The sequence below is a fragment of the Colletotrichum aenigma genome (assembly GCF_013390185.1).
Source record: "Colletotrichum aenigma strain Cg56 chromosome Unknown KSG_Cg56_contig03, whole genome shotgun sequence".
Lineage (NCBI taxonomy): Eukaryota > Fungi > Ascomycota > Sordariomycetes > Glomerellales > Glomerellaceae > Colletotrichum > Colletotrichum aenigma.
Genome location: NW_023500909.1, coordinates 2437149 through 2450219, shown reverse-complemented (window position 1 = coordinate 2450219; position 13071 = coordinate 2437149). Strand labels below are relative to the sequence as shown.

Genomic DNA, 13071 nt, shown 5'->3' with positions numbered 1-13071 from the left:
CTCCAGGCAGAGGCCGGGCTGGTGCTTACTTTGCACACAATCTGGACTCGTGCAAAGGGTCCCCTCAGAAGGACTCAGCCCTACGCCTACTACACCTTCCCTGTCTCCCGGCCTCCCATTCGCCTGATCACGTTGCTCAGCGTTCTTTTCCTGTCTCTCACGGCTCTTCTGGCGCTTCCACCAAACCCGCCAAAGTTGGCGCTCCGATCCCGTCCAATCCGTGCGACCCGTCGCCCTGGTAAGTGTCCCTGGCCCATGTCTTTTTCTTCCATTCCTTCTTTCCCCTGGTACGGACCACCACCCCCTTGTCGATTTCCAACTATTCGGAGCCTGTACAAGCCACGCCCGCCCTTGACATCCAACAGCCCAAAACGGAAATCGCCAGGCGAGACAGCCTATCATGATGCCGTTAATACGGCGAGACCTATCTGGAGTCCTGCGTCTGCCCAGAAGTCCTGTGTCCCAAGAACTGGGCTCAGCACCCATGTCCGCGGCATCCCGGTGCATGTCCTGCTCGCATCTCATCCCGTCTGAAGCCACCCAGAGGACTCACATTTCCCATCCCACCAAGATGGGAGCCCCTGCGAAACCCACCACCATGACGCCCGGAACCTGGGTCCTTTGCAGATGCGCGATGACAATGACACATCTTCGACACACCCACACCCGCGAAACTTTCGTACTTTCGTACGACGCGGCGCTTCTTACATCGTGACTGCGCAGAAGTTCCAAGCAGCCCGGCGAACCATGGCACGCCCGACCCAGACCGACTACGAGTTACACTAGACCAGGGCCCCTAGGGCTAAAGCTTGTTCGCCAACCCCCGGCCCCCGGTTGTGTAATCACCCACCTCCACACTCCAATTTTGGAAGGAATGCTGCCTGGCCGTTCGTGGGGGCCGTGCCGAAGCCAGCAGCAAGCCATCGCAGGTCTCTCTGGCTCTGCCTCGTTTTCCGTCATCACTCTGTCTCTCGGTTACCGCAAGCCCGGTTGACAAGCCAATGCCAATGCCATGCGACGCCTTCCGGTGCGGTGCGGTACCCGTACCGGTCGGCCGCGCCTCAGCAGGGAGGCTCAGATGAGGTCAGGTCCCCAGGTAGCCGTGTATCTTGCAATCTAAGGTAGGGCTGGCTCTTACTACGTGCCTCCATGATGAGCCTCAACCATGGTCCTCAAGGTAATTTGGTTGCCTTGAGATCTATATAAACACTTGCTAGATCCCCTCAGGAATCAGTTTCTTCTCATCATCACAATCATCACACACACACAACTTCTCCACCTTACTCACTTACACCACGCCCTTTCAACCACTTACACCCACAACACCTCCACCCACAAACTCTCATAACCATTACAATGGCCGGCTTCACTCTGATGTTCACTCCCACTGCCGCTGTCTACGGACGCTCTGGCTACAACAAGGACGGCGACGAGGAGGAGAACAACAAGGGCCGCTCCGGCTACAACAAGGACGGCAACGACGACGACGACGACAAGAACAAGGGTCGCTCCGGCTACAACAAGGATGGCGATGACGAGGAGGACAAATAAGCGTCTTACCCTCCCGCATCCTCCTCGCCTCTGCGGCCGCCCCTCCCGACGCCCTGTCTCGGGACGGCAGCCACTGTCTTGAAAACTGCCATGGGCAACATCATCAACGGTGCCTGCCCTCGCCTTTTTCGCCACTGCATTAGACCGGAGTTCTGATGTCGCCTCCTTCGCGCTACCCTCTTGGGATAACATGCGGGGAGAGCCAGGGTCAACAGCACTGGCTGGCGACTTCCATCTTTTTCTCTCTTTCTCTCTCTCGTCAACTTTGGGATACTAGACCTGCTTTCACACATTCTTCATCGCCACTGCATTGGGTCGGAGTTCAGGATACAACGAATGAACCGCGCTGGGATCGCTCTTTTGGGGTTTTCTTGAGATTTCATGGCATAGCATAGCATCGCGTTGCGCCGCATCGAGCTGAACGGGTCTGATTTTCTTTCTTTTGTGCCTGGGCGTTGACGGAGCTTGTCTTGCATCCCCCCTCCCCGATAGATTAGATATACGAGGACTTCACCGTCCGATGCTTGTAGTATCTTAATCACTATTTTCCTACGCAGAATCTGAGAATCTCCTGTTAGTGATCATGATGACAGCTCCGTGACTAAAGAACGAAATCTCACTTTTCGAATACCACCCCGAGCACCTCCTCGACGTCGCCCGCCTCGATGCGGCCGGTGATTCTTGCCAGACAATCGGCCGCATATCGGAGATACTCCGCGGCCAGCACAATGTCCGGCTCCTCGCCCTCATGCTCGGGCAGCGCAATCGCCATGAACTCATCCAAAAGCCCGCGGCACTGCTCCAATAGCTGCGCCTGTCTGGCTGTCACGCCCAGCAGGTCCTGCTGGTCCGATGGCAGAGATGTCATGCTAGCGAACGACTCTACGAGCTGGTCCGTAAGCCAATTGATAGCGCCTGGGTCCTTTTGAATTGTGTGTTGCGACTGAGCTTCTCGGCATGAGATCGTAATTAGCTCGACTTTGCTCAATTCAGGCACTTGGGCGTCGATCTCACTCCGAAATTGCGTGAGAAGTTTGGTGAATGTAGACGATTCTACTGCATCCCGCTTATTTACGACAACGAGACATGCTTGAGCCTCGGAGGCAAGCTTCAACGTTTCCGCATCGTAGTTTATCCTGAAGCCCCCTTCACGGCTGGGCTCAACGGCCGCCAGGACGATGATGATGTCCGACTCCGCAGCCTTTTGTTTCGCGCGGCGGATACCCTCCTCCTCAATCTTGCCCACCGCAGGCTCGTTGGGATCGGCCGCAACGCTGTGCGAGGTTTTCGTCCTGATGCCAGCCGTGTCCGCAAAAGAACACAGGTAGCCTCTGATGTCGAGGCTGACTTCCACGATATCTCGCGTCGTGCCGGCCTCCTTCGACACGATCGACGCCTCCCGTCCCACGATGAGGTTCATCAGCGAGCTCTTGCCGACGTTGGGCGGCCCCAGGAGGGCGATGCGGATGCCGTTCCTTAACAGCTCGCTGCGCTGGCTCGCTGCTTCGTGACGCAGTATGCTCTGCCGCATGTCGGCCATCAAGGCGTTCACGTTGCTCATCAGATCCGCGGGGGACTCGTCGAAGTGCTGGTCCTCCGCGAAGTCGATGAGCGCCTCGAGCTCGCCGCGTGCGAGCAGGAGCTGCTCGCGCCAGGTGTCGTACGTGCGCCCCAGAACGCCAGAGTTTCCGCGGACGGCCGCCCGGCGCTGCTGCTCGGTGTCGGCGGACAGGGTATCGCCGAGGGACTCGACCTGCGCGAGGTCCAGCCTGTCGTTGAGGAACGCGCGCTTGGTGAACTCGCCGGGTTCGGCGTAGCGGATCCTGCCTTCTGATTTACACTTGGGGATCGCAGCCAGGACGGCTTTGACTGTTGCGGAGCCGCCGTGCACGTGGAGCTCGAGAACATCTTCTCCCGTGACCGTGTTCGGGCCGGGGAAGTAAAGGACCAGGGCGTTTGAGTCGAGAATAGAGGCGTCATGGCCTGCTTGACCGTCCACAAGTGTCCTTACAGATGCATACCGTGGTTTAGGCAGGGGCCTTTTCGGGCACAGTCCTTTGTAGACCTGTGCAAGCAGTCAGAATATGATGCATGTCAAGCTTTCAGGGGCAGCTAACGTCTGTACATCCGGGACCAGATATGCGTATTACCGCAATACCGGCGCGGCCTTGAGCAGTAGACAAGGCATACACTGTATCATCCACTGTTTCATCCCGGAGCCCGAAATCGGGCTGAGATGTGAAGAATCTGGACTGGATGGATGGCCCGGCGGAGACAGGCCGTCGCATCGGCCGACGGTGACCCCACGGAGCCGGCCCCGATCCGGGCAAACGGCCTCGACCACTAACACATCTCGCAGCAGTTCCGGACGATGACAGCGTCCTGGCCAAAGTCCTCGACGATCGCAAAAAGACAGGCATGGACTACTGACACAACGCTGAGAAACGAAGAATAATTCTATTGAACGACCAGCCGGAAAACCCTCATCATTGAGTGCGTGAGTGAAATCGCCTTCAGAGACCTTGACGGAAAGAAATTCAGAGGGTCCACCTTCCGTCGGCGAAGCTATCTGTAACGCACGGACGCCCATTGGCCAGACGGCCCGTTTTGCCTCCGGCCTTATCGCGATAAGAATCCCTGCGACTGCTCGATTCTGAAATTTTTTGGGAGACTGCCAAAGAAAAACCAGCGCCCCGCCGCCTCTCTTTTCCCCGTGAGCTTCGCAGCATTCGACCAACGGCAAGGCTTCCATCAACACCGGCCTTGTTTGTTCGTTTGCAAAACCGTCACAATGGCGTCCGACGAGATTATCTGGTACGGTTTTAGGCTCTGAAATGTGTTATTGTCTTTTGTTGCTGACTTGGATCCAGGCAAATCATCAACCAGCAGTTCTGCAGCTTCAAGCTCTCAACAGACAAGAAGCAGACGTTCTGCAGAAACGAGTACAATGTCACCGGCCTCTGCAACCGCCAGTCATGCCCATTGGCCAACTCTCGCTATGCGACGATCCGCCGCGCCCCCAACAAGGACACACTGTACCTTTACATGAAGACGATCGAGCGCGCGCACATGCCGTCGAAGCTATGGGAGCGCATCAAGCTGCCCAACAACTACCAACAGGCTCTGGAGAAGATTGACGACAAGCTCATCTACTGGCCCAAGTTCCTCGTGCACAAGTGCAAGCAGCGTCTCACGCGCCTGACGCAGGTCAACATTCGCATGCGGAGGATAGCGGCGGAGGAGGAGCGCATGGGCGAGAAGCTCGTGCCGAAGATGGCGCCCAAGATCAGGCGTCGCGAGGAGGCGAGAGAGCGCAAGGCGGAGGCGGCGGCGAAGCTGGAGAAGACCATCGAGCGCGAGCTCGTCGAGAGATTACGATCCGGCGCGTACGGCGACCAGCCCCTCAACGTTAGCGAGTCGATCTGGAAGAGGGTTCTCAATGCCATGGAGAAGGAGGGTGAGGGCAAGCGTGACAAGGACATGGACCCCGGTATCGAGTCTGAGGAGGAGGCCGACGAGGAGGCTGAGGACGAGTCCGAGGATGACCTCGAGAAGGAGGTCGAATACGTGTCTGATATCGAGGAGAGCGATGAGGAGCTCGAGGACATTGAGGACTGGCTCGAGAGCGACGAGGAGGAGGCCGACGATGACGAGGAGAGCGAAGACTCGGAAGACAGCGACGAGGAGACGGATCGCAAGGCGGGCGACAAGCGCAAGCGCGGCAGGGCGGTCAAGATGAACCAGAAGAGGCTCAAGCAGAAGCAAGCGGAGCGTCCTAAGATCGCGGAGGAATTGACCTGGTAGAGAGGCTCGGGGTGTTTTTCACACTGGCGTCTGGCGCGAATACCTTAATGGCTGGCTACGGATGGAAAAAAGCTGAACCCGGGGGCATTGTGCATACCACTGCATTGTCACATATACTGTCAGAATGGAGTTTTAATTGTTGAGTTATCGTTGATCGCATCTACATCGTCGTCTCATCACTACACATGTCAGTAGACAACTGAGCATGTCCCTGGTGCAACATGGCAAATGCTTATTTTAGGGAAACTGAAGGTTTGAACAGACTCTAATTCGAGTATTGCGACCCCCTCACCAGAGATCTGACAAGCTTCTCGAAAAGTCTTTCGATGAACCCAGCAAGATTTGCGTCTCCCGGGCGATGATCCAAGCGCTCACCGAGTACCCATGGAGCTAGCGCCGGCGGAGGGGTGGGTTCTTCACCGACGAACCCAAGCGCCTCAATTAGTGCAAGTCCCCTTAGAACCATGCGGGCAGGCCCCACCGCTGGCATGCATTCAGTGTCATTGCCGCCGAGCCACAAGTGTTCCCGGGTCGGAGGCCCAACCCAGGTCGACCTTCATTCCCTATCATTCAAAGGCCGGCTTATTTGAAACAGACCACTTCAAGCAACTCTCCACGATTACGCCGCCTTCACGAAACAGCACCCGGGGGTCTTTTCTCGATTCTTTCTCCTTTTTCCCAACCATTGACGGGCGACCGACAAACTCAGCGAGCGAACATCCCTTTTTTCTGGCCCTGCGAAACGCACGAAGCGCGGTAATTCGTCGTGTCCCGGAGCTCTCATTTTACCCCAACCCGTCCGACACCAGAGCGTCGTCGAAAAACCAGCAGCAGCAGCACCGCTTCTTTTGCCCCGCAGGATCCTCGCAGGCAAGGAACAGGCACGATGTCATCGTGGTACTCGAGGATCCTCACCAACACCACCTCCCAGATCTCGAGCTTGCAGAGCCGACTGCTGCAGAGCGAAAATGACGGCGACACCGAGGACGACACCCACGTCTGCAGAGTGCTGAGAGCCTACTACACCGAGAAGGGCCGTCCGTTTCCGGGCTGGCTACCCCCCGACCCAAAGGCGCCGCCGCCAGCGGCCCCCGTCTACGCTCAGCCTGCCAACCAAGTCGGCTCGCGATACGGAGGTCTACAGCCGCAGCAGCAGCCTGGTCCTACCACGGGACTCAGCTCGCTGTGGGATAGCCACGGTGGGGCACAACCGCGGCAGGATACTATGAGCCTTCGGCAGGGCCGCGGCGCCCCGCCCCCGATGCGAGGCGGCGAGCAGCCGGCGCGACTGAGCCCTTTCGCGAGGGCCGGTGATAGTGGGCGAGACGACGTGCAGGCTCGGCCTCTACCTAGCCAGCGGGCAGGAAGCTACCAGTCGAGCGCGGCATACGGACGAGAGGCAGTGAGCACACCGCCCGGTAGCTCGGGTGGAGGAGGTGGTGGCGGTGGTGGTTCAGCACAGGACCGGCTTAAGCAGCGACTTTGGGGAGGTGCGAGAACGACGAGCCCGGCGTCCGGGGGTAGCCAGGGACCTTTCCAACCACCGGCTCGAGGTGGATCGGGTGACTACGAAGATCGATTTGCTCCTGGGGGCATGTACGATGGAGGCGGAGCAGGAGGCGGAGGTAAGCCCTTCATGAAAGCAAACTCACCGTAGTTGAACAACGATACTGACTTTGATGCAGGCGGCGGCCGACCGACAGGACTTCCAAGCGGACCAAGACGAACTGGACTTCCGAGCGGTCCTCGAATGCGATAAGAGGGCAGTTTGTATGGCGGGAGACACATGGTGTGCGAGCGAGGATATATCTCGAGCATACCGGCAGGCTCATCGTGGGCTTATTCTGCGAGGAGAACCTGTTCGGCCGGGGTCACCAGGCGGGCTCGCGAGGCAGACGGCAACGACTTTCAAGCTTCTGCGGCCGTATTTCAACGTTCAGCGGCGCGGACCTCGCGCACGAGGGCGGGGTATGTATGTTGCTGGGAGACATGCCGTCCAAAAGGTGCGAGAGCAGAGCTGAGGCACAAAATACGACCACTAATACTCATATGATGAAGAAGCATGCAAGCGAGGAGCGGTTCCTATCAGGACTGTCCGTCGCAGTGACAAGTGCAGCGACGTAATGTTCGCTCGTCATCCAGTGCGTCTTGGTCGCTACAGCTCGCAAAATGACTCCATCGTGATGATCCAACTCCGCGACTCGATGCTTGATCTGGCAAGTCAAAACATCGCGAGTAGCGGCGCAACGAGTTGCTTGCGCGTGCAGTACGTAAATGCCAATAAAGCAGCCAGAGGCGCGAATGACGACGCATGTATGCTGCAGATGACATGGTCTGCCTAAGAGCTTCAGGTAGCTATACCGCTAGCGGGCACCAACTTGGCGCCTAAGTGGCTGTACAGATACAGTGGGAACAGCCCCTCCGAGACATGGTGCGAGCTTCCGTAGCGGGGTGGCCAGACGCCGCCGCCGCCTCTGCTGTCGATGACCACGCACCTTGGTGCTCGGCTCGCCCCAACATCCCATATCACTAGCCACACTTCGCTCACATGCTGTTGCCTTCCCCAGACTCCTTTTCTCTTCTCCAGGTGCTCTCATTTTGACAAGAAGAACCTTATCAGCCCTGTCGTATCTTTGTTTCTTACCCTGCTGAATAGTCTCACACACCTCTTAGACTTCCCAGGTCTCCGGGTGCCTGGAATCCCGTCTTACATCATCACAGGCGCCACTGCACGATGACCTCAGACTCAGATCCCCCGCCATCGTCGAGCGCCCCCCAACCGGGAGGCCCTCGCTCGCCGTCCGGGAGTTTCTACGCCCTCAGCGACGACGAGGAGGGCGAGTACAACACAATCACGCACACCGAGACCGGTCGCGGCGTGAAGCTGCTCTTCTCCAAGAGCAAGGTGAGTCCCGCGCGAACGCAACCCATCTCGCCACCCCACTACGGCCCGGAACTGACGGGAAGCTTTCCCCCACGACGATGTAGGTCTACGTGCATCCCACACCCTCAGCGAAGGACAACATCCCTGGCTACATCGCCCTGTTGCAACAAAAAGGCGCCCGTGGCGAACGACCGACATCCTCTTCCTCCCGCGACTCGAAGCACCCCACTGCCGACGACTTGCTGTTAGCATGGCTCCCCGAAACGTCCCTCGGCGAGGTCGAGAGCATATACGTCAAGGTCGACCTTAGCGAGGGCGAATCGCCACCGAAGCAGTCTTACCTCGTCCCTCCACCGCCGACGGTGACTTCCCATCGGGGATCCATCGGCACGTACGCCTTCGCGATACCCGTGAGTGCGATCTACTCGCTACTCGTGCGCCCACCGAGTCTGGGATGGTGGTTCGGCTCGCTTATTATCAACTCGCGCGCCGGCGACAGCTTCCCTGCGCTCTTCTTTCACGACAATGAGTGCCAGAGCACGATCTTGAAGAGGAAGAGGCGGACGAGAGATAGTTTCGACCCGTTCGGCGAGCGCGGGGAGATGTTCTGGGGTGGCGACGAGGTGTTGCGATGGCTGAAGCGTTATATACCGATCGAGAGATCTGGCGCCGAGCCCAATATCTACTTGGTGGACCCGTCGAAGGAGGATAGTGAGGCTTTCGGCGGTAAGGTCACCGCTAGCACTGCGCAGTCTCAGCGGGACGGTGCCAGCGGGGCCGCTTCAGGATCCAGGGCCGGCGGTGCTGGTGCCGATGCGCAGATGGACCCGTTTGTGAAGTTAATCAAGGAGACTGGATGGAATATCATGGAGAAGTTCAGCAAGGTCACGACGTTCACGCGGAGGGCGGCGCAGGACGTCATCCAAAACCCGAACGTGCCGCCGCAGGTAAAGAGGTTATTGAGGAATCCGGAGGTCCAGACGTTGCAGGATGAGTTCGACAGTGCTCGTATATACCTCGCCCGCTGGGCGATGGGAATCGCTGAGCAGAGCGAGCGCGATCGCAGCCAGAGGATATGGACTGCGAGGGAAGTCTTGGAGCTCGAGGACACCGATGTTGGTGAGTTCGAGCTCTTGGATGGCAGCAGTACTATGTCGCTCGAGGACAGGAGGAAGCCGGTCAACTTGAAGGAGTGGAACACCTTTTTCGATCAGCGGACGGGAAGACTCTCAGTCACAATCGACGAAGTCAAGGAGAGAGTATTCCACGGCGGACTAGATCCTGATGATGGCGTCCGAAAAGAGGCGTGGCTCTTTATTCTGGGAGTATACGACTGGTATAGCACATCTGAGGAGCGCAAGGTTCAGATTGCGTCGTTGAGAGATGAGTACGTCAAGCTCAAGGGCGCATGGTGGGAGCGGCTGGTAGATATGGGAGGCGAGGGCGACGACGGAGAATGGTGGCGCGAACAACGCGGCCGCATCGGTAAGTCTTGATCCTTCAACCCCTGAAGCACACTCACTAACAAGCAAACAGAGAAGGATGTCCATCGAACAGATCGCAATGTCCCTATCTTCGCTGGAGAGGACATTCCTCATCCCGACCCGGACTCCCCCTTTTCCGAAGTCGGCACCAACGTTCACCTCGAGCAGATGAAGGATATGCTTCTCACCTACAACGAGTACAACAAGGACCTCGGATACGTGCAGGGCATGTCCGACCTCCTCGCCCCCATCTATGCTGTCATGCAAGACGACGCCATCGCCTTTTGGGGCTTCCAGCACTTCATGGACCGCATGGAGCGCAACTTCTTGCGCGACCAGTCAGGCATGCGTGCTCAGCTTCTCACCCTTGACCACCTTGTTCAGTTCATGGACCCCAAGCTATACGAGCACCTCAAGTCGGCCGACAGCACCAACTTTTTCTTCTTCTTCCGCATGTTGCTCGTATGGTATAAACGTGAGTTCCAGTGGATGGACGTGTTGAGATTGTGGGAGATCCTGTGGACGGACTACCTGAGCAGCAGCTTCCACTTGTTTGTGGCGTTGGCTATTCTTGAGAAGCATCGGGATGTAATCATGACTCACCTGCAGCATTTCGATGAGGTCTTGAAATACGGTATGTCACATCCCTCTTGCCCCTGAAACCAATCACTAACATAAATCATAGTCAACGAGCTGTCGAACACCATGGACCTCGACTCAACTCTGATCCGCGCAGAAGCCCTCTTCCGTCGCTTCCAGCGTCTCGTCGAGGCAGTTGACAAGAAGGGCAATTTCCCTCCTCCGAAGATCCGCGACCCCCCTGCTTCCCCGTCAAAGTCGACCGATGAGACACCCAAGCAGGGCGAAAACAGCGCTGGGCCGGCCTCGCCGCGTAAAGACAACAGCAAAGACAACAACAGGAACAGCGGCAAGAAGCCTGAAGAACCGCAGGTTCAGAAGGTCATTACACCGGAACTGCGGGAGTTGCTTAGTCGTAAGGTGGTGGTTCTCCCACGGAAGACAGTGGCGAAAAAGGGTGACGGGCCTAACCGGTCATGATGACGAGTTAATGCACGGGTAATGGTATGGGATGGAGGCAAGGCGTTTTCAGGGATGGGCTTAGGGGGCACGGGGTGAAGTAACATAGCTGTATATGACAGTAATACGCATTCGAACTCTGAACGGTATTTTCCTTCGACAATCTATTCAGCTATGTTTTACTACCACCATCACGAAGCTCGAGGTCGGTTTTTTTTTTGGTTTTTTTTTTTTTTTTTGACTGCAATCGGTAAAGAACTTGGACTTTTCATTGAAATCCCATTACACGCAAGTTTAGGCGGAGTGAATTGCTGGAGGCTTTGTCGAACGATACTGCGACGTAGTGGAAATGCCCTAATGATTATCTGGTATCAACCTGATTCTTGCCTTTTCCCAGAGAAAACCCAACTTCAGTGATCTCTGGACGATCTTTATTAAGAAAAACGCCCGACTTAAGAGTCGTTGCCGCTGACAACGGCCTTCCACCGACAAAAAAGGGAACTTGCTTGTCAAACCATATCTTTGCATCCAATAATGGAACACCCGCCATAAAAGCGTCAACTAGCGACCAGAACCGCTTCGCTTCTTCCTGAAGTCTGTCACTTTTCCTTTCTGGAGATTTTGAGTGATCCATCCACTCAATCGCAGACACAATGACTTCTGGCCCAGGCTTTCCCAAGGTGGTTTCGGTGGCGGCAGCGGCAGAATAGGGGCCAAGAATCACCGCAAAGTGCATTGATCGATCTCCTTCCATATTCGTGCTCCTGATGTTGCCAGGAACCAAGAAACGGAAGATATGAGTGCCATAATTGCGGTTCGCTCCAACAGATAGACTCAGCGTTGCAAATGCACCTGGAATAGATTCGAACCCTATATTAGCTGCCGGTGGAAACACTTCCACCAACCTCGCCGATGGAAGGAATTTGTATAAATCGGTCAACTGTATGCGCACCCTGAGGAAGTTGTTGCGAAAGAAGTCGAGAATCTTAGGTCCTAATATCAATACTTTCCTGTGGGCTGTTCCTCTAGGGACGTGCCCAGCGTTGATCACGACAGGTCGAGAAGGAAGTTGAATCATTTCCTGTTCATCATTTGTCCCCTTTGAACCAGTCGACGAAGCCAGTAATGGAAAGCAGAGGCGATGCGTTGAGAAATTCTTGAAACCGAGTCGTGGGTAAACATTAACCTCCCACACTGCATAGTGAACATCGTATCTGTCCGAAATCGATCCAACACCGATGTTTGGAAGTTGGAATATTCGCAGTGATATTTCGAGCCCTCTGTTGTTCAGGTGGAAAGTCTCACCTGGGTAATCCGTCATGTCCAAGTTTCTAAAGTAGGATGGCGATGGAGCGAACGTGCTGCGAATCAACGGCGACTCGTTGTAACCCCCAGCCAACAGGCTTTGCCCTCTGTGTTCTTTGATAATCTCTTGCTGTAATCGTACAAAGGCTTTTCCTCCTTCGCCATAGAGGAGAGGCATAGTAATGCCGAAAATGTCCATCAAGCAATATGCTATGTCTTCTTTGCGTGATGTGTTTCTTTTTCTTGCCCACCCTAATCTCACAGCGGGAGCAAACCTATGAAGTAACTTGGTCTCTAGCTCTTTAATGGGGATGCCGGTTATATCTTGAATCTTGATTGATAACGATGACCTACTTCCAGTGAAGTTCCCATGCTTGTCGTAAAAAAGGACCTCCCGAGGCGCAATGAGTTCTTGAAGGGTCCAGCCTCGAGTAAACCAGCGAGAGTTTCCGAACAAACATCGTGTGCGAGCCCGGCTTCGCACATCTGACAAGAACGCAAAGCAGACGGCTGACTCTTTGTACCAGCGGAACATCGAGTTTATAGCTTCCGAGAGCTCGGAGCTACTCGACTTGTCGATGCAGCAAGTATCAACCCACAGATACCGCAGTCACTTTTGTTCCGCTAGACGCGCGCTTTGGACGATCTTCTCGAACCCCGACCGACGAAATATGGCGGGTGCTTTTTCTTTCCGCCGTTTATGAGTTCGAGATATGAGGGCTGGCAGGGAAGTGGGTTCAAGTCGTTTGTTTTCGTAGTCGTTCAGCCAACAGAGATCCTGGAACGAGACCTCTTCCTGTCCCCAGGTGTGGGATAGAATCGCATATCGGGGAACGTTATCGTCAAATAACTCCTTCAGCTCAAGCGTCTTCACGTCGATCAGCCTCATAGCGTCGAGCTGCTCTGGGCAACAGGTAGAGTGGTACAGTCGTCTGCTAATGTGCCGTCGGAAACAGAGACTTGGTGGAGAATATCGTAGAAAGGTTGAATACTGTCAATGCCCCT

At 55.9% G+C, this 13071-nt stretch overlaps 5 protein-coding genes across 5 annotated transcripts; 3 read left to right on the top strand and 2 right to left on the bottom strand.

Annotated features, from left to right (window-relative positions):
- Window positions 1-2167: 2167 nt before the first annotated feature.
- CGCA056_v004633 (tRNA modification GTPase MSS1) lies at window positions 2168-3839 on the bottom strand (the record flags this gene model as incomplete). The annotated part of the gene is made up of 2 exons (XM_037319888.1): window positions 2168-3616; window positions 3702-3839. 2 exons carry the CDS (start codon window positions 3837-3839, stop codon window positions 2168-2170), a joined length of 1587 nt encoding a protein of 528 aa, XP_037181877.1.
- Window positions 3840-4342: 503 nt separating this feature from the next.
- Window positions 4343-5355, top strand: MAK16 (the record flags this gene model as incomplete). Its single annotated transcript, XM_037319887.1, has 2 exons — window positions 4343-4365; window positions 4422-5355. The coding sequence occupies 2 exons, from the start codon at window positions 4343-4345 to the stop codon at window positions 5353-5355; spliced, it is 957 nt and encodes a 318-aa protein (XP_037182016.1).
- An 886-nt stretch (window positions 5356-6241) lies between these two features.
- On the top strand, window positions 6242-7114 carry CGCA056_v004631 (uncharacterized protein; the record flags this gene model as incomplete). Its single annotated transcript, XM_037319886.1, has 2 exons — window positions 6242-6980; window positions 7041-7114. The coding sequence occupies 2 exons, from the start codon at window positions 6242-6244 to the stop codon at window positions 7112-7114; spliced, it is 813 nt and encodes a 270-aa protein (XP_037181875.1).
- A 975-nt stretch (window positions 7115-8089) lies between these two features.
- GYP7 (GTPase-activating protein GYP7) lies at window positions 8090-10782 on the top strand (the record flags this gene model as incomplete). Its single annotated transcript, XM_037319885.1, has 4 exons — window positions 8090-8260; window positions 8344-9724; window positions 9776-10357; window positions 10409-10782. The coding sequence occupies 4 exons, from the start codon at window positions 8090-8092 to the stop codon at window positions 10780-10782; spliced, it is 2508 nt and encodes an 835-aa protein (XP_037181874.1).
- A 340-nt stretch (window positions 10783-11122) lies between these two features.
- Window positions 11123-12601, bottom strand: CGCA056_v004629 (Vegetative incompatibility protein HET-E-1; the record flags this gene model as incomplete). The annotated part of the gene is made up of 1 exon (XM_037319884.1): window positions 11123-12601. One exon carries the CDS (start codon window positions 12599-12601, stop codon window positions 11123-11125), a length of 1479 nt encoding a protein of 492 aa, XP_037181003.1.
- Window positions 12602-13071: the final 470 nt, after the last annotated feature.